Raw genomic sequence first — 25,603 nt, forward strand, 5'->3', positions numbered from 1 at the left:
TTTCAACTTCCAGATTTCCTTCACATCGTTCATAGCCCTCCACGCCAGCGCCTTCCGTATCTTTATATCCTTCTCCGAACTCATCATTCTTGACCAGAGGTACTTGTCAAAGACTTTCTTTATGCTATCATTCTTTACGGTCTTGAGAGTACCTTCGTCGCAGTTAAACACCATGTACTCTGTGTCTTTTTAGCGTTTAGGTGAAGTCCAACTTTATTGCACTCAATTTCCACTTTTGTCAGTAGCTGTTGTGCTTCCTCCGTCTGGTCAGAGAGCAGGACTATGTCATCTGCAAAATCGAGATCTGTGAGCGTAACTGGTCTGACCCTTTTGGTAAAACCAAGCTTTTCATGATCATTGGTAGCTTGACGTAGAGCGTAATCAAGGACGATTTTAAAGATGTAGGGTGCCAGAGTGTCTCCTTGCAGCACACCAGCTAGGAGCTCGAACACTGCTGTTTCTCTATCTGGTGATACAACTTTCACCATGGTTTGGGTATATTGCTCTGTTGCTCTCAGTAGAAGGTCTGGCACTCCGTAAGCTTTCAGGATCTTCAGTATTTTACCTCGGTGAATGGAGTCTAATATAGGGAAAGGTTGACTAGGAAAGGACTTTATTCCCTGGAGCATCGAAGAATGAGGGCAGATTTGATAGAGGTATTTAAATGATGAGGGGTATAGATAGGGTAGATGCAAGCAGGCTTTTTCCACTGAGGTTAGGTGAGACTAGAACCAGAGGTCATGGGTTAAGAGTGAAAGGTGAAATGTTTAGGGGAAACATGAGGGGGAGCTTCCTCACTCAGTGGTGAAAGTGTGAAACGGGTTGCCAGCAGAAGTGGTGGATGCAGCCTCGGTTTCAACATTTAAGAGAAATTTGGATAGCTACATGGATGGGAGGGGTATGGAGGGCTGTGGTCTGGGTGTGGGTCAATGGGACTAGGCGGATTAATAATTCAGCCTGGTTTAGGTGGGCTGAAGGGCTATTTCTGTGTTGTAGTGTTTTATAACTCTCTGCATAGACAGGGCAGATGGTCAGAAGTTTTTTTTCCCCATGTGTAGAAATGTACATTACTAGAGAGCATAGCTTAAAGGTGTGAGGGGGAAAGTCTAAAGGAGATTTATGAGGCGGGGGGAGCGGAAGTTCCTCTATGAGGCAAGTTTTTCTTTTTACAGAGAATCTGCTGAGGGAAATGGTAGAAGCAGATATAATAGATACACTTAAGACAGGCACATATAACAGGTCTGGAATAGAAGGATATAGATCATGTGTGGATATATGTTTAAATTGGTATCATGGTTGGCAGAGACTTATTGGGCTGATGGGTCTGTTCTTGTGCTGCATTGTTTTATTTTATATTTAGATGACTATGTGGCTGGAGAGATAATACAGGGAGGAAATATTAGGATTCCTGGGGCATGTTGACTCATTCTTGGGGATGTTGGTTACAGTTAAACCAGAGTAGAATTGATTCTTGCATCACAAATAGATTATAAATGGTTATGATAGTGTTATTGGAGATCCATGACTGTAGAGTAACCAACAGTGAGAACATAAGAGCATTAGAAAATGACCCATGTGTTCAAAAATGGTCATTATCATGCTGTATTCTGTGGGAGTTGCTGTGGGCAAATTGGCTAGTACGTTTCTTATATTACAATAGCAACCACACTTTGAATGTGCTTCATCCGTAACTAACTTTGTTTCTCTTTACTTCCAGGCACATATAAGTAATCTACTGAAATCCAAGTTCACCAACTACAAGGATTTTGACACTCTGATGTACACGTGTGCTGTGGAGTTTGATTTCATGGAGATTGAGGTGATCTTTTATTGATGAATGAAAAATATGCAATGGCAGAGCACTGGGAAACCCATGCTCATTAAAGAATGTTGTTCTTCTCTTAAAAGAAGTTTGATCTTCACTCTTAAATTCTGCCACGAGTATTGAGAGATAGTATGAACTAGAAGTGTGCAAAGAGAAGGAATATTTTCTGGCTTTGCAAAGCACCTCAAGGAGACTGGCGGAGAGTCTGTGGGCAGCTTTGAAAACCCAGTCTCTCAGCAGCAGTGGTGTAAGGCAAGGCAGACAGACGGGCAATGTATTAACAGCAGCACAGAGAGTCAAAGAAGGTGCAAAATTAATTTTAATAAGTGATAATTTGGAATCTACTGTGAACATTATTCTAGTGCCTAACGTTGAACGTGATTCCTCCCTCCATCTGCTGGGAGTTAGCAGCTTGATCTTAGCACTTGTCTTTCTCCATTGCGTATGGCTGGACAGGGTCATCACATGTGATATCCCTACTGCTGTTCTGATTATGCCTTACCTTAGCTTCTTGGATGAACTGTTTAAACTTTCTATTATCGAAATGGTTGAATGAGAATTTGAGAGAATGCAGTCTTGCTTCAAATCTAGTCTTGATTAGAATCCAGGCACCCTGCGTTCCTTTGGCCTTTATTTTCGCAATTCATCGCTCCTTAGTTTGATTCTTTATCTTTGGCTTCTTCAATTAAGTATGTGAAACAAAAATCCCTCTTAAGAAGAATCAAAATCAGGGTTAATATCTCTGGCATACTGTATGTCATGAATTAGTTTTGCGGCAGCAGTCCAACTATACTATAAATTAAGGTTATGTGTGTGTGTGTGTGCATATAATATATACATACACACACACGCACACAGTGGCATGCAAAAGTTTGGGCACCCTTGGTCAAAATTTCTGTTACTGTGAATAGTTAAGCGAGTAAAAGATGAACTGATCTTCAAAAGTCATAAAGTTAAAGATGAAACATTCTTTTCAACATTTTAAGCAAGATTAGTGTATTATTTTTGTTTTGTACAATTTTAGAGTGGAAAAAAAGGAAAGGAGCAAAAGTTTAGGCACCCCAAGAGATTTGAGCTTTTACCAAGTTCTCAAACCTTAATTAGCTTGTTAGGGCTATGGTTTGTTCACAATCATCGTTAAGAAAGACCAGGTGATGCAAATTTCAAAGCTTTATAAATACCCTGACTCCTCAAACCTTGTCCCAACAATCAGCAGCTATGGGGTCCTCTAAGCAGCTGCCTAGCACTCTGAAAATTAAAATAAATGATGCCCACAAAGCAGGAGAAGGCTATAAGAAGATAGCAAAGCGTTTTCAGGTAGCCGTTTCCTCAGTTCGTAATGTAATTAAGAAATGGCAGTTAACAGGAACAGTGAAGGTCAAGTTGAGGTCTAGAAGACCAAGAAAACTTTCTGAGAGAACTGCTCGTAGGATTGCTGGAAAGGCAAATCAAAACCCCAGTTTGACTGCATAAGACCTTCAGGAAGATTTAGCAGACTCTGGAGTGGCGGTGCACTGTTCTACTGTGCAGTGACACCTGCACAAATATGACCTTCATGGAAGAGTCATCAGAAGGAAACCTTTCCTGCATCCTCGCCACAAAATTCAGCATCAGAAGTTTGCAAAGGAACATCTAAGCAAACCTGATGCATTTTGGAAACAAGTCCTGTGGACTGATGAAGTTAAAATAGAACTTTTTGGGCGCAATGAGCAAAGGTATGTTTGGAGAAAAAAGGGTGCAGAATTTCATGAAAAGAACACCTCTCCAACTGTTAAGTACGGGGGTGGATCGATCATGCTTTGGGCTTGAGTTGCAGCCAGTGGCATGGGGAACATTTCACTGGTAGAGGGAAGAATGAATTAAATACCAGCAAATTCTGGAAGCGAACATTACACCATCTGTAAAAAAGCTGAAGATGAAAGGAGGATGGCTTCTACAACAGGATAATGATCCTAAACACACCTCAAAATCCACATTGGACTACCTCAAGAGGCGCAAGCTGAAGGTTTTGCCATGACCCTCACAGTCCCCTGATCTAAACATCATCGAAAATCTGTGGCTAGACCTCAAGAGAACAGTGCATGCCGGACGGCCCAAGAATCTCTCCGAACTTGAAGCCTTTTGCAAGGAAGAATGGATGAAAATCTGCCAAACAAGAATTGAAAGACTCTTAGCTGGCTACAGAAAGCATTTACAAGCTGTGATACTAAATACTGACCATGCAGGGAGCCCAAACTTTTACTCCAGGCCCTTTTCTTTTTTTGTTATTTTGAAACGGTAAAAGATGGAAATTTTAAAAAAAATCATAAAATTTTACAGAAATGTGTCATCTTTAACTTGATGCCGTTTGGAAATCAGGTCATCTTTTACTTAGCTATTCACAGTAACAGAAATTTTGACCGGGGATGCCCAAACTTTTGCATGCCACTGTATTGTGTGTTTTTAATAAATATACACACACACACACACACACACACACACACACACACACACACACCATAGAATGATACAGTCCAAGTATAGGCAAGTGGGTAAATCAATTTGCATGAGTTAATGCCTACTGCAACACAACCTTTCCTAGACTCATTCAATAGATCAATATTATTATTGTTAATCTGCCTTTTTTTTGTTTTCAGACTCCTGTGAGATATACAAAAACCCTGCTGCTCCCTGTGACTGCCTGTGTTTTAGCACTTATTGTTGCAAAGGTAAGTTCTGTCATTTTAGATTAGACCTTTGTTTGACTCTGAGTGAAATATTTCTCTAACCATGCTAACATATGCAAAAAACACCTCGAACCTCTTTGTTTCTGTAAAATCTTCCTGATTGGAAGGAAGTGCAGTGGTCTTTTTCAGATGCATTGAAAATAGTGATTGGAAAAATAGTTTTTTTAGTTAAATGCTGTGATTAATCTACATTGTAGGGTGCATCAATATCAGGGTGAGAGTTGAGATTTCCTTTGCACCAAGTGCTGTGAAGGGATGGCACAATAAATTTATAGCATCACTTTGTGAAGCTGAGAATTATTGTTATGAGGCACAAAAGCGGTCTGACTTATGATAGCTATTTCTTTTCATGATCTTCTGCCAGACTTTGATCTGAGTCTGTCCTCTGCATATGTTCCAGAAGGCATAGCTTTAAGGTGATTTGCAAGGCAGGATTTTTTACAGAGAGTAGTAGGTGTCTGTATAGAGCTGCCAGAGTAGGTGGTGGAAGGGGATACAAGAACAACAATTAAGAGTCTTTAAGATTGGCACATGAACAGGTAAAGAATAGATCGTATGAAGGCAGATGAGATGACTTTAAATTGGTATGGTTGGCACAGACGTCAAGGGCCCAAGAACCTGTTTCTCTTCTGTACTGTTCTATGATTCTTTTTCTTCAATAATTTGCATGTGCTTTCTGATGTCATCAAACATATTTGCTTTCCTTGTTATGCATTTTTTTAACCTAAAGTTAAAGATCAAAGAGAAATATGAAAGTTGAGTAAATTCAAAGTAAACTTCAGAGGTGCTAATCTCAAGCTTTGAGCAGGAGACAGTAGTATCCCGCTGGATATTGTCTGCTTCAAAGTGAAGAAATAATGCTTTACAGTGGTTGAATGTTGATGGATCCATCCTGTTGTTCCACATCTTATTTTCCAAGAGGAAATGAAAGTTTACTTTCTGAAATACTCACATTGTGGAGCAGTGAGTGCTTGTCTGCAGCTCTATAACATTTTCAATCAAAGTGCATATGTCACCATGTATAATCCTGAGATTCATTATCTTGCGGGCATTCACTGTAAATGCAAAGAAACAATAGAATTAATGAAAGGCGGCGCACAAGATGGACAAACAATGTGCAAAAGACAACAAATCATGCAAATACAAAAAGAAAACAAACAAAATAATAATAAATAAATAAACAATAAATGATAAGAACATTCGATAAAGAGCCCTTGAAACTTAGACCATAGGTTATGGGAGCAGTTCATTGTTGGGTTGAGTGAAGTTATCTCCTTCAGTTCAAAAACATGATGGTTGAGGAATAATAACTGTCCCTGAACTTGGTGGTGCGGGTCCTGAGACTCCTGTACCTCCTTCCTGAAGATAGCAGTGAGAAGAGAGCATAGCCTGCATGGTGGGAGTCCTTGACGAATGGATGCTGCTTTCTTGCAACAGCACTCAATGTAGATTTGCTTAGTGATTGGGAAGGCTTTACCCATGATGGACTGGACTGTATCCACTACTTTTTATAGGATTTTCCATTTAAGGACATTGGGGTTTATACCAGGCTGTGATCAACCAATCAGTATCCTCAACATTGCACAGCTATAGAAGTTTGGCAAAGTTTTAGATGTTATACCAAATCTTCACAAACTTCTACGAAAGTGGAGGTGCTGCCGTGCTTTGTGGATAATGGCTGCGCCCAGGGCAAGTCATCTAAAATGATAACACTGAGGAATTTAAACTTGCTGATCCTCTCCACCTCTGATTCCTCAATAAGGACTGGCTCATGGGCCTCTGGTTTCCTCATCCTGTAGTCAATCAGCTCCTTGGTCTTGCTGACATTGAGAGGTTGTTATTGTGGCACCACTCAGCCAGATTTTCCATCTCCCGCCTATATGCTGATTTGTTGCCCCATTTGATTCAGCCAACAACAATGGTGTCATCAGCAAACTTAAATATGGCAGTGAAGTTATGCTTAGCCTCACAATTACAAAGCAAGTAGGGCAGGAAACTAAGTACACAGCCTTGTGGTGCACCAGTGCTGATGATTATTGTGAAGGAGGTGTTGCCGATCTGAATTGACTGGTGTCTGCAAGTTGCACAATGAGGTATTATGGCCTAGGTCTTGGAGCTCATTGATTAGTTTTAAGGGGATAATGGCATTGAATGCCGAGCAACGAAAAGCATCGTGACGGATGCATATGCACTATCCAGATATTCCAGAAGGGACAATGAAATGGCATCTGCTGTTGACCCGTTGTGATGGGAGGCAAATTGGAACAGATCAAAGTCACTCCTCAGGTAGGAGTTGAAATGTTTCATTACCAACTTCTGAAAGCACTTCATCACTGTGGATCAACACACACAAAATGCTGGTGGAATGCAGCAGGCCAGGCAGCATCTCTAGGAACAAGTACAGTCGACATTTCAGGCCGAGACCCTTTGTCAGGACTAACTGAAAGAAGAGATAGAGATTTTAGAGGGGGAGGGGGAGATCTGAAATGATAGGAGAAGACTGGAGGGGGAGGGAAGAAGCTAAGAGCTGGAAAGTTGATTGGCAAAAGGAATACAGAGTTGGAGAAGGGAGAGGATCATGGGACAGGAGGCCTAGGGAGAAAGAAAGGGGGAGGGGAGCCCAGAGGAAGATGGAGAGCAGGCAAGGAGTGATTGTGAGAGGGACAGAGAGAGAAGAAAAAAAAAGGGGAGGACGAAAGAGATGTCTTTTTTTAAAGAAAGGGGCTTCCCTTCCTCCTCCAACAACTCTGCTCTCAAACGCATCTCCCCCATTTCACGCACATCTGCTCTCACCCCATCCTCCCGCCACCCCACTAGGAATAGGGTTCCCCTTGTCCTCCCCACCCCACCAGCCTCCGGGTCTAACATATAATTCTCCGTAACTTCTGCCACCTCCAATGGGATCCCACCACTAAGGACATCTTTCCCTCCCCCCGCCGCTTTCCGCAGGGATCACTCCCTATGCAACTCCCTTGTCCATTCACCCCACCCCCCCATCCCTCCCCACTGATCTCCCTCCCGGCACTTATCCTTGTAAGCAGAACAAGTGCTACACCTACCCTTACACTTCCTCACCACCATTCAGGGCCCCAGACGGTCCTTCCAGGTGAGGCGACACTTCACCTGTGAGTCGGCTGGTGTGATATACTGCGTCTGGTGCTCCCGGTGTGGCCTTCTGTATATTGGTGAGACCCGATGCACACTGGGAGACTGTTTTGCTGAACACATACGCTCTGTCTGCCAGAGAAAGCAGGATCTCCCAGTGGCCACACATTTTAATTCCACGTCCCATTCCCATTCTGACATGTCTATCCACTGCCTCCTCATGGAGGATATGGTATCCTGTATGGCAGGATACTTGGTAGTGTGGAGGAGCAGAAGGATCTGGGGGTAAATGTCCACAGATCCCTCAAAGTTGCCACACAGGTGGATAGGGTAGTTAAGAAAGCTTATGGGGTGTTAGCCTTCATAAGTCGAGGGATAGAGTTTAAGAGTCGCGAGGTAATGACGCAGCTCTATAAAACTCGAGTTAGGCCGCACTTGGAGTACTGTGTTCAGTTCTGGTTGCCTCACTATAGGAAGGATGTGGAAGCATTGGAAAAGGTACAGAGGAGATTTACTAGAATGCTCAAGCAACACACGTCAAAGTTGCTGGTGAACGCAGCAGGCCAGGCAGCATCTCTGGGAAGAGGTACAGTCGACGTTTCAGGCCGAGACCCTTCATCAGGACTAACTGAAGGAAGAGTTAGTAAGAAATTTGAAAGTGGGAGGGGGAGATCAAAAATGATAGGAGAAGACAGGAGGGGGAGGGATGGAGCCAAGAGCTGGACAGGTGATTGACAAAAGGAATATGAGAGGATCATGGTACAGGAGGCCCAGGGAGAAGGAAAGGTGGGGGGGAATCCAAAGGATGGGCAAGGGGTATAGTCAGAGGGAGAAAAAGGAGAGAGAGAGAAAGAATGTGTGTATATAAATAAATAACAGATGGGGTACGAGGGGGAGGTGGGGCATTAGCGGAAGTTTGAGAAGTCAATGTTCATGCCATTATGAGGCTACCCAGATGGAATATAAGGTGTTTTTCCTCCAACCTGAGTGTGGCTTCATCTTTACAGTAGAGGAGGCCGTGGATAGACATGTCAGAATGGGAATGGGATGTGGAATTAAAATGTGTGGCCACTGGGAGATCCTGCTTTCTCTGGCGGACAGAGCGTAGGTGTTCAGTCTGCGTCGAGTCTCGCCAATATATAGAAGGCCGCATTGGGAGCACCGGACGCAGTATATCACCCCAGCCGACTCACAGGTGAAGTGTCGCCTCACCTGGAAGGACTGTCTGGGGCCCTGAATGGTGGTGAGGGAGGAAGTGTAAGGGCATGTGAGCACTTGTTTCGCTTACAAGGATAAGTGCCAGGAGGGAGATCAGTGGGGAGGGATGGGGGGGACGAATGGACAAGGGAGTCGCGTAGGGAGCGATCCCTGCGGAAAGCAGGGGGGGGGAGGGGAAGATGTGCTTAGTGGTGGGATCCCATTGGAGGTGGCGGAAGTTACGGAGAGTAATATGTTGGACCCGGAGACTGGTGGGGTGGTAGGTGAGGACCAGGAGAACCCTATTCCTAGTGGGGTGGTGGGAGGATGGAGTGAGAGCAGTTGTGCATGAAATGGGGGACACACATCAAAGTTGCTGGTGAACACAGCAGGCCAGGCAGCATCTCTAGGAAGAGGTACAGTCGACGTTTCAGTCCGAGACCCTTCGACAGGACTAACTGAAGGAAGAGTTAGTAAGAGACTTCCTCCCACTTTCAAATCTCTTACTAACTCTTCCTTCAGTTAGTCCTGTCGCCTGAAACATCGACTGTACGTCTTCCTAGAGATGCTGCCTGGCCTGCTGTGTTCACCAGCAACTTGATGTGTGTTGCTTGAATTTCCAGCATCTGCAGAATTCCTGTTGTTTGCGTGAAATGGGGGAGTTGCGTTTGAGAGCAGAGTTGATGGTGGAGGAAGAGAAAAAAAGGAGGACATCTCCCTCGTCCTGGAATGAAAAGCCTCATCCCGAGAGCAGATGCGGCGGAGACGGAGGAATTGCGAGAAGGGGATGGCATTTTTGCAAGAGACAGGGTGAGAAGAGGAATAGTCCAGATAGCTGTGAGAGTCAGTAGGCTTATAGTAGACATCAGTGGATAAGCTGTCTCCAGAGAGAGAGACAGAAAGATCTAGAAAGGGGAGGAAGGTGTCGGAAATGGACCAGGTAAACTTGAGGGCAGGGTGAAAGCTGGAGGCAAAATTGGTGAAGTCAATGAACTCAGCATGCGTGCAGGAAGCAGTGCCAATGCAGTCGTCGATGTAGCAAAGGAAAAGTGGGGGACAGATACCAGAATAGGTACGGAACATAGATTGTTCCACAAAGCCAACAAAAAGACAGGTATAGCTAGGACCCATACGGGTGCCCATAGCTACACCTTTAGTTTGGAGGAAGTGGGAGGAGCCAAAGGAGAAATTATTAAGAGTAAGGACTAATTCCGCTAGACGGAGCAGAGTGGTGGTAGAGGGGAACTGATTAGGTCTGGAATCCAAAAAGAAGCGGAGAGCTTTGAGACCTTCCTGATGGGGGATGGAAGTATATAGGGACTGGGCATCCATGGTGAGAATAAAGCGGTGGGGGCCAGGGAACTTAAAATCATCGAAAAGTTTAAGAGCGTGAGAAGTGTCACGAACATAGGTAGGAAGGGATTGAACAAGGGGGGATAAAACCGTGTCGAGGTATGCAGAAATGAGTTCGGTGGGGCAGGAGCAAGCTGAGACAATAGGTCTGCCAGGACAGGCAGGTTTGTGGATCTTGGGTAGGAGGTAGAAACGGGAAGTGCGAGGTGTGGGAACTATAAGGTTGGTAGCAGTGGATGGGAGATCCCCTGAGCGGATAAAGTCGGTGTTGGTGTGGGAGACAATGGCCTGGTGCTCCTTAGTGGGGTCATGATCGAGGGGTAAATAAGAGGAGGTATCCGCGAGTTGTCGCTGTGCCTCGGCAAGGTAGAGGTCAGTACGCCAGACTACAACAGCACCCCCCTTATCGGCGGGTTTCATAGTAAGGTTAGAATTAGTGTGGAGGGAGTGGAGAGCAGAGCGTTCCGAAGGAGTGAGGTTGGAATGGGAACAAGGTGCAGTGAAGTTGAGACGGTTGATGTCCCATCGGCAGTTAGCAATAAAGAGATCCAGAGCAGGCAGAAGACCAGAGCGGGGTGTCCATGAAGAAGAGGAGGGTTGAAGACGGGAGAAGGGGTCATCGGTGGGGGTGGAAGAGTCCTTGCCGAAGAAGTAGGCTCGGAGACTGAGACGGCGGAAGAAGAGTTCCGCATCATGGCAAACACGGAACTTGCTGAGGTGTGGGCGAAGGGGGACAAAGGTAAGGCCCTTACTGAGGACAGAGCGTTTTGCTTCCGACAGTTGAAGGTCAGAGGGGATGGTAAAGACCCAGCACGAATGACAGCTGGGATCGGAGGGGGGAGGCTGGGGGTGTCAGTGGAGGGGGGAGGGTGACTTCAGACCAAGGGTGTAGCTATGGGAACTCGCATGGGCCCTAGCTATGCCTGTCTCTTTGTTGGTTATGTGGAACAGTCTATGCTCCAAACCTATTCTAGTACTGGTCCCCAACTTTTCCTTCGGTACATTGACAACTACATTGGTGCTGCTTCCTGCACCCATGCTGAGCTCGTCAATTTCATTGACTTTACTTCTAACTTCCACCCAGCCCTCAAATTCACTTGGTCTATCTCGGACACCTCTCCCCTTTCTCAATCTCTCGGTCTCCATCTCTGGAGACAGACTGTCCACTGACATCTTCTACAAGCCCACTGACTCTCATAACTATCTCAACTGTACCTCTTCCCACCCCGCCACATGCAAAAATGCCATTCCCTATTCCCAGTTCCTCCGTCTCCGCCGCATCTGCTCCGAGGATGAGGTTTTCCGTTCCAGGACAGCTCAAATGTCCTCTTTCTTTAAGGATCGTGGTTTCACTTCTGCTGTCATTGATGATGCCCTCACCCGCATCTCCTCCATTTCCCGCACTTGGGCTCTCACCCCATCCTCCCGCCACCACAACAGAGACAGAGTTCCCCTTGTCCTCACCTACCACCCCACTGGCCTGCGGATCCAACACATTATCCTCCGCAACTTCCGCCACCTTCAACAGGACCCCACCACTAAGCACATCTTTCCATCTCCACCCCTCTCCGCCTTCCGCAGGGATCGGTCCCTCCGCGACTCCCTGGTCCACTCGTCCCTCCCCACGGATCTCCCACCTGGCACTTAACCCTGTAAGCGCAAGTGCTACACCTGTCCCTACACCTCCTCTCTTGCCTCCATTCAGGGCCTCAAACAGTACTTCCAAGTGAGGCAACACTTCACTTGTGAGTCTGTTGGGGTCATCTATTGCATCCGGTGCTCCCGGTGCGGCCTCCTCTACATCGGTGAAACCTGACGCAGATTGGGGGACCGCTTCGTCGAGCACCTCCGCTCCGTCTGCCAAAACAGACAGGATCGCCCAGTAGCCACCCACTTCAACTTTACTTCCCACTCCCATTCAGATATGTCCATACATGGCCTCCTCTACTGCCATGATGAGGCCAAACTCAGGTTGGAGGAGCAACACCTCATATACCGTCTAGGTAGTCTCCAGCCCCTTGGTATGAACATAGAATTCTCCAACTTCTGGTAATTCCCTCCCCCCCCCCATCACTATGTCAGTCTGCCCCCTCCCCCAGCTGCCTATCACCTCCCTCATGGTTCCACCTCCTTCTACTACCCAATGTGTTTTCCCCTATTCTTTCTTCACCTTTCCTGCCTATCACCTCCCTGCCTCCCTTCCCCCACCCCTTTATCTTTCCCCTTACTGGTTTTTCTCCTGGAACCTACCAGCCTTCTCCTTCCCACCCTCCCCCCACCTTCTTTATAGGGCCTCTGCCCCTTCCCCCTACAGTCCTGACGAAGGGTTCCAGCCCGAAACGTCAACAGATCTTTTCCACGGATGCTGCCCGACCTGCTGAGCTCCTCCAGCGTGTTGTGAGTATTGCTTTGACCCCAGCATCTGCAGATTATTTTGTGTCTACGATTGTGGAAAAGTATTTCTACTTTATACAGGCTGTGTATTAATCATATCATTCCTGCTTTTACTATATGTTACTGTTATCTTAGGTCTTATGTGTTATTTGGCATGATTTGGTAGGTTATTTTTGGGCCTGCGAACGCTCACAAAACTTTCCCATATAAATAAATGGTAATTGCTTCTTCACTTTATGATATTTTGGCTTACGAACCGTTTCAAAGGAACGCTGTACCTTCGAATGACGGGGAAAACCTGTATTCCAAATAAGGCCTCACCGGTGCCTTGTAAAGCCTCTACATTACAACCTTGCTTTTATAGTCCTCTCAAAATGAATGCTAACATCACATTTACTTTCCTCACCATTGACTTGACCTGCAAATTAACCTTTATGGAATCCTGCACGATCACTCCCAAGTCCCTTTGCACTTTAGGTTTTTGTATTTTCTCTCCATTTAGAAAATATGCTGCAGACTTCTTCTACCAAAGTGCATGACCATACACTTCCTGACACTATATTCCATCTGCCACTTCTTTGGTCCATTTTATCATGTGTCTCCAATTTCCTCGAAACCATATTCTTAAAAATCGACTGCACCATCTTCCCAATCACTGAGGTCAGACTAACTGGCCTTTAATTTTCTTTCTTCTTCCTCTGACCCTTCTTGAAGAATGGAGTGACACTTGTAATTTTCCATTTCTTCGGATCCATGCCAGGATCAATTGATTCTTGAAAGATCATTGCTAATGCCTCCATAATCTCTTCAGCCACCTCTTCCAGAACTGTGGGTTGTGTACCATCTGTTCCAGGTGTCTTATCCACCTTCAAACCTTTCAGTTTCCCAAGAACCTTCTCCATAGTAATGGCAACTTCACACACTTCTGCCTCCTGACATACTGCAAGTGTCTCCACAGTGAAGACTAATGCAAGATATTTATTTAGTTTGTTCTCCATTTCCTCCCCCACCCCCACATTACTCTTGCCTCTTTTTACATTTTATGTATCAAAGAAACTTTTGGTATCGATGAGGTGGAGGATAAATGCGTGGCTGAGGGATTGGAGCAGGGGGCAGGGATTCAAGTTTTTGGATCATTGGGACCTCTTTTGGCGCAGGTGTGACCTGTACAAAAAGGACGGGTTACACTTAAATCCTCGGGGGACCAATATCCTGGCAGGGAGATTAGCGGGGGCTACTGAGGTGACTTTAAACTAGAATGGTTGGGGGGTGGGAATCAAATTAAAGCGGCTAGGTGTGAGGAGGTTAGTTCACAACAGAGGGATGGGAACCAGTGCAGAGAGACAGAGGGGTGTAAAGTGAGCGTAGAAGCAAAAAGTACAAAGGGGAAAAGTAAAAGTGGCAGGCCGACAAATCCAGGGCAAGCATTAAAAAGGGCTAAGAGAGTTGTAAAAGAGTGCCTCAAGGCTTTATGTGTCAATGCAAGGAGCATTCGTAATAAGGTGGATGAATTGAAAGTGCAGATTGTTATTAATGATTATGATATAGTTGGGATCACAGAGACATGGCTCCAGGGTGACCAGGGATGGGAGCTCAACGTTCAGGGATATTCAATATTCAGGAGGGATAGACACGAAGGAAGGGGAGGTGGGGTGGCGTTGCTGGTTAAAAAAGAGATTAACGCAATAGAAAGGAAGGACATAAGCCGGGAAGATGTGGAATCGATATGGGTAGAGCTGCGTAACACTAAGGGGCAGAAGACGCTGGTGGGAGTTGTGTACAGGCCACCTAACAGTAGTAGTGAGGTCGGAGATGGTATTAAACAGGAAATTAGAAATGTGTGCAATAAAGGAACAGCAGTTATAATGGGTGACTTCAATCTACATGTAGACTGGGTGAACCAAATTGGTAAAGGTGCTGAGGAAGAGGATTTCTTGGAATGTATGCGGGATGGTTTTTTGAACCAACATGTCGAGGAACCGACTAGAGAGCAGGCTATTCTGGACTGGGTTTTGAGCAATGAGGAAGGGTTAATTAGCGATCTTGTCATGAGAGGCCCCTTGGGTAAGAGTGACCATAATATGGTGGAATTCTTCATTAACATGGAGAGTGACGTAGTTAATTCAGAAACAAAGGTTCTGAACTTAAAGAGGGGTAACTTTGAAGGTATGAGACATGAATTAGCTAAGATAGACTGGCAAATGACACTTCAAGGATTGACGGTGGATATGCAATGGCAGGCATTTAAAGGTTGCATGGATGAACTACAACAATTGTTCATCCCAGTTTGGCAAAAGAATAAATCAAGGAAGGTAGTGCACCCGTGGCTGACAAGAGAAATTAGGGATAGTATCAATTCCAAAGAAGTAGCATACAAATTAGCCAGAGAAAGTGGCTCACCTGAGGACTGGGAGAAATTCAGAGTTCAGCAGAGGAGGACAAAGGGCTTAATTAGGAAGGGGAAAAAAGATTATGAGAGAAAACTGGCAGAGAACATAAAAACGGACTGTAAAAGCTTTTATAGATATGTAAAAAGGAAAAGACTGATAAAGACAAATGTAGGTCCCCTGCAAACAGAAACAGGTGAATTGATTATGGGGAGCAAGGACATGGCAGACCAATTGAATAATTACTTTGGTTCTGTCTTCACTAAGGAGGACATAAATAATCTTCCAGAAATAGTAAGGGACAGAGGGTCCAGTGAGATGGAGGAACTGAGCGAAATACATGTTAGTAGGGAAGTGGTGTTAGGTAAATTGAAGGGATTGAAGGCAGATAAATCCCCAGGGCCAGATGGTCTGCATCCCAGAGTGCTTAAGGAAGTGGCCCAAGAAATAGTGGATGCATTAGTGATAATTTTTCAAAACTCGTTAGATTCTGGACTAGTTCCTGAGGATTGGAGGGTGGCTAATGTAACCCCACTTTTTAAAAAAGGAGGGAGAGAGAAACCGGGGAATTATAGGCCGGTTAGCCTAACGTCGGTGGTGGGGAAACTGCTGGAGTCAGTTATCAAGGATGTGATAACAGCACATTTGGAAAGCGGTGAAATGATCGGACAAAGTCAGCATGGATTTGTGAAAGGAAAATCATGTCTGACGAATCTCATAGAATTTTTTGAGGATGTAACTAGTAGAGTGGATAGGGGAGAACCAGTGGATGTGGTATATTTGGATTTTCAAAAGGCTTTTGACAAGGTCCCACATAGGAGATTAGTGTGCAAACTTAAAGCACACGGTATTGGGGGTAAGGTATTGGTGTGGGTGGAGAATTGGTTAGCAGACAGGAAGCAAAGAGTGGGAATAAACGGGACCTTTTCAGAATGGCAGGCGGTGACTAGTGGGGTACCGCAAGGCTCAGTGCTAGGACCCCAGTTGTTTACAATATATATTAATGACTTGGATGAGGGAATTAAATGCAGCATCTCCAAGTTTGCGGATGACACGAAGCTGGGTGGCAGTGTTAGCAGTGAGGAGGATGCTAAGAGGATGCAGGGTGACTTGGATAGGTTGGGTGAGTGGGCAAACTCATGGCAGATGCAATTTAATGTGGATAAATGTGAAGTTATCCACTTTGGTGGCAAAAATAGGAAAACAGATTATTATCTGAATGGTGGCCGATTAGGAAAAGGGGAGGTGCAACGAGACCTGGGTGTCATTATACACCAGTCATTGAAAGTGGGCATGCAGGTACAGCAGGCGGTGAAAAAGGCGAACGGTATGCTGGCATTTATAGCGAGAGGATTCGAGTACAGGAGCAGGGAGGTACTACTGCAGTTGTACAAGGCCTTGGTGAGACCACACCTGGAGTATTGTGTGCAGTTTTGGTCCCCTAATCTGAGGAAAGACATCTTTGCCATAGAGGGAGTACAAAGAAGGTTCACCAGATTGATTCCTGGGATGGCAGGTCTTTCATATGAAGAAAGACTGGATGAACTGGGCTTGTACTCGTTGGAATTTAGAAGATTGAGGGGGGATCTGATTGAAACGTATAAGATCCTAAAGGGATTGGACAGGCTAGATGCAGGAAGATTGTTCCCGATGTTGGGGAGGTCTAGAACGAGGGGTCACAGTTTGAGGATAGAGGGGAAGCCTTTTAGGACCGAGGTTAGGAAAAACTTCTTCACACAGAGAGTGGTGAATCTGTGGAATTCTCTGCCACAGCAAACTGTTGAGGCCAGTTCATTAGCTATGTTTAAAAGGAAGTTAGATATGGCCCTTGTGGCTACAGGGGTCAGGGGGTATGGAGGGAAGGCTGGGTTCTGAGTTGGATGATCAGCCATGATCATAATAAATGGCGGTGCAGGCTCGAAGGGCCGAATGGCCTACTCCTGCACCTATTTTCTATGTTTCTATGTTTCTATGTATCCTGTTTAATACTATTGGCTAGCTTGCCTTCGTATTCTATCTTTTCCTTCTTTATGACAGTAAAGCCACACTCAGTGAAGACCTGTATCACATGAGGTTGCATCAATATCCAATATTTTTCCTCATCATTCACTACACTGTTACACCTCTTTATTTTTAAAAAAAACTTCCCTTGGGGATGAAGCTACTGAACTAAAGGGAACCTGTTCAGCGTATGACAACTATATGTCAGAATCAAGGCCACCCTGGCCTGAGTAATGGAGCTAATGATGTATATAGTATACAAGCTCCATGGCAGCCTCAACTTGTTCAATGAAGCATATGAGAGGATGAAGCACACACCCACCATCTCTCAGGTCAACTTGGTCCTGCACCACGCTGCCCTCCAAATCAAAGATTTGCAATGAGACCTGTAGTATATGGGCCATCGCTTGGTGCAGAAGGACATTAATGTAAAATTCATCAATCCCTTCCATGTCTTAGTTGATTTTAGTAAAAAGAACTTGAAGATATGCACAAAACTCATGATTCAGTTAGTGGTTGTGATCCCTGCCATCATAGTTGCTTTGCAGCTTAAACACTCTGCAGCAGGAACCTCGAAGCACTGGAAAATTGTGAACCAATGTCAGCATCCTCTCTCAAAAGAGTACACACAATATTGAAGCCCCAGTTGGGTCCATTGGACAGGCCACATCATTCATATACCTGACATTGGACTCGCAAGGCACACACTTAGTTCTGAGTTCTGTTAAAGGAGGATGTTTCAGGAGAACACAAGGGATTAAAGGATGTGCTCAAAGCCTCAGTAAAGAAATGCAACTCGCTACTGACTTGGAAACCTCTGTTCTATAGCTGCTCAAGATGGAGAAAGCATATTTGGGATGAGAGTGTAAACCTTGAGTTCATGTGTTGGGGATACACACAAGTGCAGTGTAAGGCGGCAGTAGAAATTCATCCACTCCCCTCTGGAAGAGTCACTGGTACCAAAATTGGCCTCAGTAGCTAACCACTTACAAGTGGAAGCAAATCATCTTTGATACCGAGGAGCTGGTGCAATCTGCTTCTGATGTCCTTCATCAGTTACTTATTTAGACTAATCTTGTCTCTTAAATTGATTCCTTTGTAAATCTAGAAGTCAGGCAGATTATTAAAATAGCTGTTTTGTGAAGAATAAATTATAGGGAAAGTACCCACCTTATCAAGAATCCCAGGAACTCTAGGTGTTGAAAAGGGAATCGAAGATTTTTTCACTTTCTCTTGCATTGGCCAACTTCACAGAAGGCCAGCGACTGAACTAAGTGCAGGTGAACCCTGCTGATCATAAGAGTATTGTTAATCTTCCAATCAGGATTGAGATTGCAAACAGCCATTACGATGACTTGAATCCATCAGTATAAACTGAAGACATGAGAGACTGGAGATGGTGGAATGTGGAGCAAAAAATAAACAGCTTAAGGATCTCAACCCAAAACATCAGTTATCTGTTTCCCTCCACAGATGCTGCCTAACCTGCTGAGTTCCTTTACCAGATTGTATTTTGCTTCAAACATTTTAGCGCTTCAGGAGTGCTTCACTGTTATGAAGCCTCTGCGCTTGTGAATATTAGTTTTGTAAGCAAAACTTTCAGAGAGTGATCTTCTGCAAGTGTTCTTTCTGGAAACCCATATCTTTCAAGACAGCTTTATATGTGGAAAAATTAAACTGAACTGATCATTGTTCTAAAACTGTCATCACTTTTTCTATTTGTGGCATGATGCTTGGTAGTTTGGGCAGATGTACAGTAATGCCCTGTTAAATTTTAGAAGGCACTTTATCTTGTTGCCAAAATGAAAATGCATTCAGACTTTCTCTGTTGGTCAGACCTGTACCAGAGCAGCATTGGTGCTGCAGTCAGTCTGCCATGTGTCAATGCCTTCTCAGTAACTGATGCACAATGAGGAGCAGTGTGATGGGTGCAGCAGGTGGGCCCTTCCTAAAAGTGTATGTAGGTCAACCTCAGCAAAGAATCCTGCCTTCTCTCTGATGCAGTGTTGTATGTGAGTACTCACTGCTCATCTTAGCTAACTGGCAACAATTCTTTACACAAGGGTTGCATAAAGTTGCTGATTAGGGTGATAATGTCACCAATTGGAGGAATGGTTTCAAAGATGTTTTGCCTGTGAAATGAACCAACCAGGAATAAAGAAAACTGTTGATAGATGCCTCACCAACCCAGGTTTGGCTTTCTTGACCTCTTGAAGATAAACAAGCTCCTCACTATACCTCCCATTCCCGCCTCATGTTACCTGATGAATTATTTAGATTTAAGATAGGGAACCAGACAGAAATATGTGTAGGCAAACTTTTTGGGTCCAGTGACCATAATGTCATTAGTTTCAAGTTAATTATGGATAAGGATAGGCCTGGTCCTCGAATTGAGGTTCTAAATTAGAGAAGGGCCAGTTTTGTGGAAATGAGAAAGGATCTAGGAGTAGTGGATTGGGATAAGTTGTTTTCTGGCAAGGATGTGTTCAGTAAGTGGAAAGGCGAAATTTTGAGAGTGCAGAGTTTGCATGTTCCTGCCAGGATTAAAGGTAAAGTTAACAGGCATAGGGAACACACATCAAAGTTGCTGGTGAATACAGCAGGCCAAGCAGCATCTGTAGGAAGAGGTGCAGTCGACGTTTCAGGCCGAGACCCTTCGTCAGGACTAACTGAAGGAAGAGTGAGTAAGGGATTTGAAAGTTGGAGGGGGAGAGGGAGATCCAAAATGATAGGAGAAGACAGGAGGGGGAGGGATAGAGCCAAGAGCTGGACAGGTGATAGGCAAAAGGGGATACGAGAGAATCATGGGACAGGAGGTCCGGGAAGAAAGACCGGGGGGGGGGACCCATTGGATGGGCAAGAGGTATATTCAGAGGGACAGAGGGAGAAAAAGGAGAGTGAGAGAAAGAATGTGTGCATAAAAATAAGTAACAGATGGGGTATGAGGGGGGAGGTGGGGCCTTAGCGGAAGTTAGAGAAGTCGATGTTCATGCCATCAGGTTGGAGGCTACCCAGACGGAATATAAGATGTTGTTCCTCCAACCTGAGTGTGGCTTCATCTTTACAGTAGAGGAGGCCGTGGATAGACATGTCAGAATGGGAATAGGATGTGGAATTAAAATGTGTGGCCGCTGGGAGATCCTGCTTTCTCTGGCGGACAGAGCGTAGATGTTCAGCAAAGCGGTCTCCCAGTCTGCGTCGGGTCTCGCCAGTATATAAAAGGCCACATCGGGAGCACCGGACGCAGTATATCACCCCAGTCGACTCGCAGGTGAAGTGTTGCCTCACCTGAAAGGACTGTTTGGGGCCCTGAATGGTGGTAAGGGAGGAAGTGTAAGGGCATGTGTAGCACTTATTCCGCTTACACGGATAAGTGCCAGGAGGGAGATCGGTGGGGAGGGATGGGGGGGGGACGAATGGACAAGGGAGTTGTGTAGGGAGCGATCCCTGTGGAATGCAGAGGGGGGGAGAGGGAAAGATGTGCTTAGTGGTGGGATCCCGTTGGAAGTGGCGGAAGTTACGGAGAATAATATATTGGACCCGGAGGCTGGTGGGCTGGTAGGTGAGGACCAGGGGAACCCTATTCCTAGTGGGGTGGCGGGAGGATGGAGTGAGAGCAGATGTACGTGAAATGGGGGAGATGCATTTAAGAGCAGAGTTGATAGTGGAGGAAGGGAAGCCCCTTTCTTTAAAAAAGGAAGACATCTCCCTCGTCCTAGAATGAAAAGCCTCATCCTGAGAGCAGATGCAGCGGAGACGGAGGAATTGCGAGAAGGGGATGGTGTTTTTGCAAGAGACAGGGTGAGAAGAGGAATAGTCCAGATAGCTGTGAGAGTCAGTAGGCTTATAATAGACATCAGTGGATAAGCTGTCTCCAGAGACAGGGACAGAAAGATCTAGAAAGGGGAAGGAGGGGTCGGAAATGGACCAGGTAAACTTGAGGGCAGGGTGAAAGTTGGAGGCAAAGTTAATAAAGTCAACGAGTTCTGCATGCGTGCAGGAAGGAGCGCCAATGCAGTTGTCGATGTAGCGAAGGAAAAGTGGGGGACAGATACCAGAATAGGCACGGAACATAGATTGTTCCACAAACCCAACTAAAAGGCAGGCATAGCTAGGACCCAAACGGGTGCCCATAGCTACACCTTTAGTTTGGAGGAAGTGGGAGGAGCCAAAGGAGAAATTATTAAGAGTGAGGACTAATTCCGCGAGACGGAGCAGGGTGGTGGGAGAGGGGAACTGATTAGGTCTGGAATCCAAAAAGAAGCGGAGAGCTTTGAGACCTTCCTGATGGGGGATGGAAGTATATAAGGACTGGACATACATGGTGAAAATAAAGCGGTGGGGGCCAGGGAACTTAAAATCATCGAAAAGTTTAAGAGCGTGAGAAGTGTCACGAACATAGGTCGGAAGGGATTGAACAAGGGGGGATAAAACAGTGTCGAGGTATGCAGAAACGAGTTCGGTGGGGCAGGAGCAAGCTGAAACAATGGGTCTACCTGGACAGGCAGGTTTGTGGATCTTGGGTAGGAGGTAGAAACGGGAAGTGCGGGGTGTGGGAACTATAAGGTTGGTAGCAGTGGATGGGAGATCCCCTGAGCGGATAAAGTCGGTGATGGTGTGGGAGACAATGGCCTGGTGCTCCTTAGTGGGGTCATGATCGAGGGGTAAATAAGAGGAGGTATCCGCGAGTTGTCGCTGTGCCTCGGCAAGGTAGAGGTCAGTACGCCAGACTACAACAGCACCCCCCTTATCGGCAGGTTTAATAATAAGGTTAGGATTAGTGCGGAGGGAGTGGAGAGCAGAGCGTTCTGAAGGAGTGAGGTTGGAATGGGGACAAGGTGCGGTGAAGTCGAGACGGTTGATGTCCCATAGGGACATAGGCATAGGGAACCTTGGTTTTCAAGGAATATTGGCAATCTGGTTAAGAAAAAGAGAGAGGTGTATAGCAGGTATTGGCAACAAGGAACAAATGAGGTACTTGAAGAGTATAGAAAATGTAAGAAAATACTAAAGAAGGAAATAAGGAAGGCAAAAAGAAGACATGAGGTTGCTTTGGTGAATAATGTGAAGGTAAACCCGAAGGGTTTCTACAAGTATATTAAGAATGAAAGGATAGTAAGGGACAAAATTGGTCCCCTAGAAGATCAGAGTGGTCGTCTATGTGTGGAGCCTCACTAGATGAGGGAGATCTTAAACAGCTTTTTTGCATCAGTATTTACTCAGGAAACTGGCATAAAGGGAAACAAGCAGTAGTGTCATGGAACATATAGAGATTAAAGAGGAGGAGGTGCTTGCTGCCTTACAGCGAATAAAGATAGATAAATCCCCCGGGCCTGACATGATATTTCCTCGGACCTTGAGGGAGACTAGTGTAGAGATTGCAGGGGCCCTGGCAGAAATATTGAAAATGTCCTTAGCCGCTGTAAAAGTAAACCAGGTAATTACAGGCTGGTGAGCCTGACATCAGTAGTAGGTAAATTATTGGAAGGTGTTCTGAGAGATCGGATATACAAGTATTTGGACAGCCAAGGGCTGATTAAGGATAGTTAGCATGGCTTTGTGTGTGGTAGATCATGTTTAATGAATCTTGTAGAGTTTTTCGAGGAGGCTACCAAGAAAGTAGATGAAGGAAAGGCTGTGGATGTTGTCTACATGGACTTTGACAAGGTCCCACATGGGAGGTTAGTTCAAAAGGTTCAGACACTAGGTATCCATGGAGAGGTTGTAAACTGGATTTGAAATTGGCTTTGTGGGAGAAGACAAAGAGTGGTATGGATGATTGCTTCTCAGACTGGAGGCCTGTGACTAGTGGTGTGCCTCAGGGATCTATGCTGGGACCATTGTTGTTTGTTGTCTATATCAATGATCTAGATGATAATGTGGTAAATTGGATCAGCAAGTTTGCTGATGACACTAAGATTGGAGGCGTTGTGGACAGCAAGGAAGGCTTTCAAAGCTTGGCTTGCAGAGGGATCTGGACCAACTGGAAAAATGGCAGATGGAATTTAATGCAGACAAGTGTGAGGTGTTGCATTTTGGAAGAACAAATCAAGGTAGGACGTACACAGTAAATGGTAGGGCACTGAGGAGTGCGGAGGAACAAAGGGATCTGGGAGTTCAGATACATAATTCCCTGAAAGTGGCATCACAGGGAGACAGGGTTGTAAAGAAGGCTTTTGGCATCCTGGCGTTCATAAATCAAAGTATTGAGTATAGGAGTTGGGATGTTATGGCGAGGTTGTATAAGACTATGGTGAGGTTGTATAAGACATTGGTGAGGCCAGATTTGGAGTATTGTGTGCAGTTCTGGTCACCTAACTATAGGAAGGATATCAGTAAGTTTGAAAGAGTGCAGAGAAGATTTACTAGGATGTTGCCGGGTCTTCAGGAGGTGAGTTACAGGGAAAGATTGAACAGGTTAGGACTTTATTCCTTGGAGTGTAGAAGAATGAGGGGGGGTTTGATAGAGGTTTACAAAATTATGAGGGGTATAGACAGAGTAAATGCGAGTAGGCTCTTTCCACTTAGATTAGGAGAGATAAATACGAGAGGACATGGATTTAGGGTGAAAGGGGAAAGGTTTAGGGGGAACTTCTTCACTCAGAGAGTGGTGGGAGTGTGGAACGAGCGGCCATCTGATGTGGTAAATGCGGGGTCACTCTTAAGTTTTAAGAATAAATTGGATAGATACATGGATGGGAGAGGACTGGAGGGTTATGGACTGGGTGCAGGACAATGGGACTAGCAGAATAATGTTTCAGCACAGACTAGAAGGGCCAAATGGCCTGTTTTCTGTGCTGTAGTGTTCTATGATTCTGTGGTTCTAGCACAAGAACCAACAGTACAAACAAATCAAAGCTTTTGAAAACCATGAAATGCATAAAAACAAAATTGTTTGCAACAAATTACTACATGGTTTTATGAAAGAAAGTGGCAATCATGTGCTGTTTGCTCTGGAAACACTGATTTAGTGAAACAAAATACTGATTTATGATTTGCAGGTCTGACTAAAAGACATTAAGAGTCAGGAGCAGAATTAGGCCATTCAGCTCTTTGAATGTGCTCTGCCATTCCATCATGGCTGATTTATTATCCCTCAACCCCATTCTCCTGCCTTCTCCCTGTAACCTTTGGTGCCCTCAATCAAGCTCCATTTTAAATATACCCAAGCAACACACACAAAATGCTGGAAGAACTCAGTAGTCCAGGCAGTGTCTATGGAAAAAAGTACAATCGATGTTTTGGGCTGAAACCCTTTGGCAGGACTGGAGAAAAAAAGCCGAGGAGTAGATTTAAAAGGTGGGTGGAGGGGAGAGAAAAACACCAGGTGATAGGTGAAGCCTGGAGAGGGAGGGATGAAGTAAAGAGCTGGGAAGTTTTTTGGTGAAACTGAAGGCCATGTAAGAAAGAAAAAGGGGAGAGGAGCACCAGAGGGAGGAGATGGGCGGGCAAGGAGATAAGGTATGTGAGGGAAAGGGGATGGGAAATGGTGAAAGGTCGGGGGGGGGGGCAGCATTACCAGAAGTTTGAGAAATTGATGTTATGCCATCAGTTTGGAGGCTATCCAAATGGAATATAAGGTGTTGTTCCTCCAGCTTAAGTGTGGCCTCATCACAACAGTGGAGGAGGGCATGGATGGATATATGGGAATGGGAGGTGGAATAAAGATGTGGGGCCACTGGGAGATTCCGCTTGTTCTGGCGGACGGAGCATTGATGCGAAGCGGTCTCCCAGCTGACTCACAGGTGGTGTTGCCTCACCCAGAAGGACTATTTATGCCCCTGAGTGGTAGTGAGGGAGGAGGTGTAGGGTCAGACGTAGCACTTGTTCTACTTGCAAGGATAAGTGCCAGGAGGGAGATCAGTGGGGAGGGATGAATGGATGAGGGAGTCGCGTAGGGGGCAATCCCTGTAGAAAGCAAAAAGTAAGGGGGTGGGAAAGATGTGCTCGGTGGTGGGATCCCGATGGATGTGGCAGAAGTTTTGGTGAATTATGTGCTGAGGCCGGTGGGGTGGTAGGTGAGGTCAAGAGGAACCCTATCCCTGGTAGGGTGGTGGGAGGATGGGGTAAGAGCAGATGTATGTACATACCCCATTTCCAGAAAAGTTGGGATATTTTCCAAAATGTAATAAAAACAAAAATCTGTGATATGTTAATTCACGTGAACCTTTATTTAACTGACAAAAGTACAAAGAAAAGATTTTCAATAGTTTACTGACTACAACTTAATTGTATTTTGTAAACATACACACATTTAGAATTTGATGGCTGCAACACACTCAACAAAAGTTGGGACAGAGTTAAAATAAGATTGAAAAGTACACAGAATATTCAAGTAACACCGCTTTGGAAGACTCCACATTAAGCAGGCTAATTGGTAGCAGGTGAGATGTCATGACTGGGTATAAAAGTAGCGTCCATCAAAGGCTCAGTCTTTGCAAGCAAGGATGGGTCGTAGCTCACCCCTTTGTGCCAAAATTCGTGAGAGAATTGTTAGTCAGTTCAAAAGGAACACTTCTCAACGCAAGATTGCAGAGAATTTAGGTCTTTCAATATCTACAGTACATAATATTGTGAAAAGATTCAGAGAATTCAGAGACATCTCAGTGTGTAAA

The 25,603-nt window shown here is 45.2% G+C and overlaps 1 protein-coding gene across 2 annotated transcripts in view; it reads left to right on the forward strand.

Annotated features, from left to right (window-relative positions):
* dpy19l1l (dpy-19-like 1, like (H. sapiens)) overlaps positions 1–25,603 on the forward strand; it is a 127,561-nt gene that overhangs the window by 62,185 nt on the left and 39,773 nt on the right. For both annotated transcript variants that reach the window (XM_063056854.1, XM_063056865.1), the window contains exons 14-15: positions 1,718–1,819; positions 4,462–4,533. In XM_063056854.1, the coding sequence (XP_062912924.1) occupies positions 1,718–1,819; positions 4,462–4,533 (174 nt within the window). The remainder of the gene's footprint in view (positions 1–1,717; positions 1,820–4,461; positions 4,534–25,603) is intronic.

Source organism: Mobula hypostoma, chromosome 1 (assembly GCF_963921235.1).
Source record: "Mobula hypostoma chromosome 1, sMobHyp1.1, whole genome shotgun sequence".
Taxonomy (NCBI): Eukaryota; Metazoa; Chordata; class Chondrichthyes; order Myliobatiformes; family Myliobatidae; genus Mobula; species Mobula hypostoma.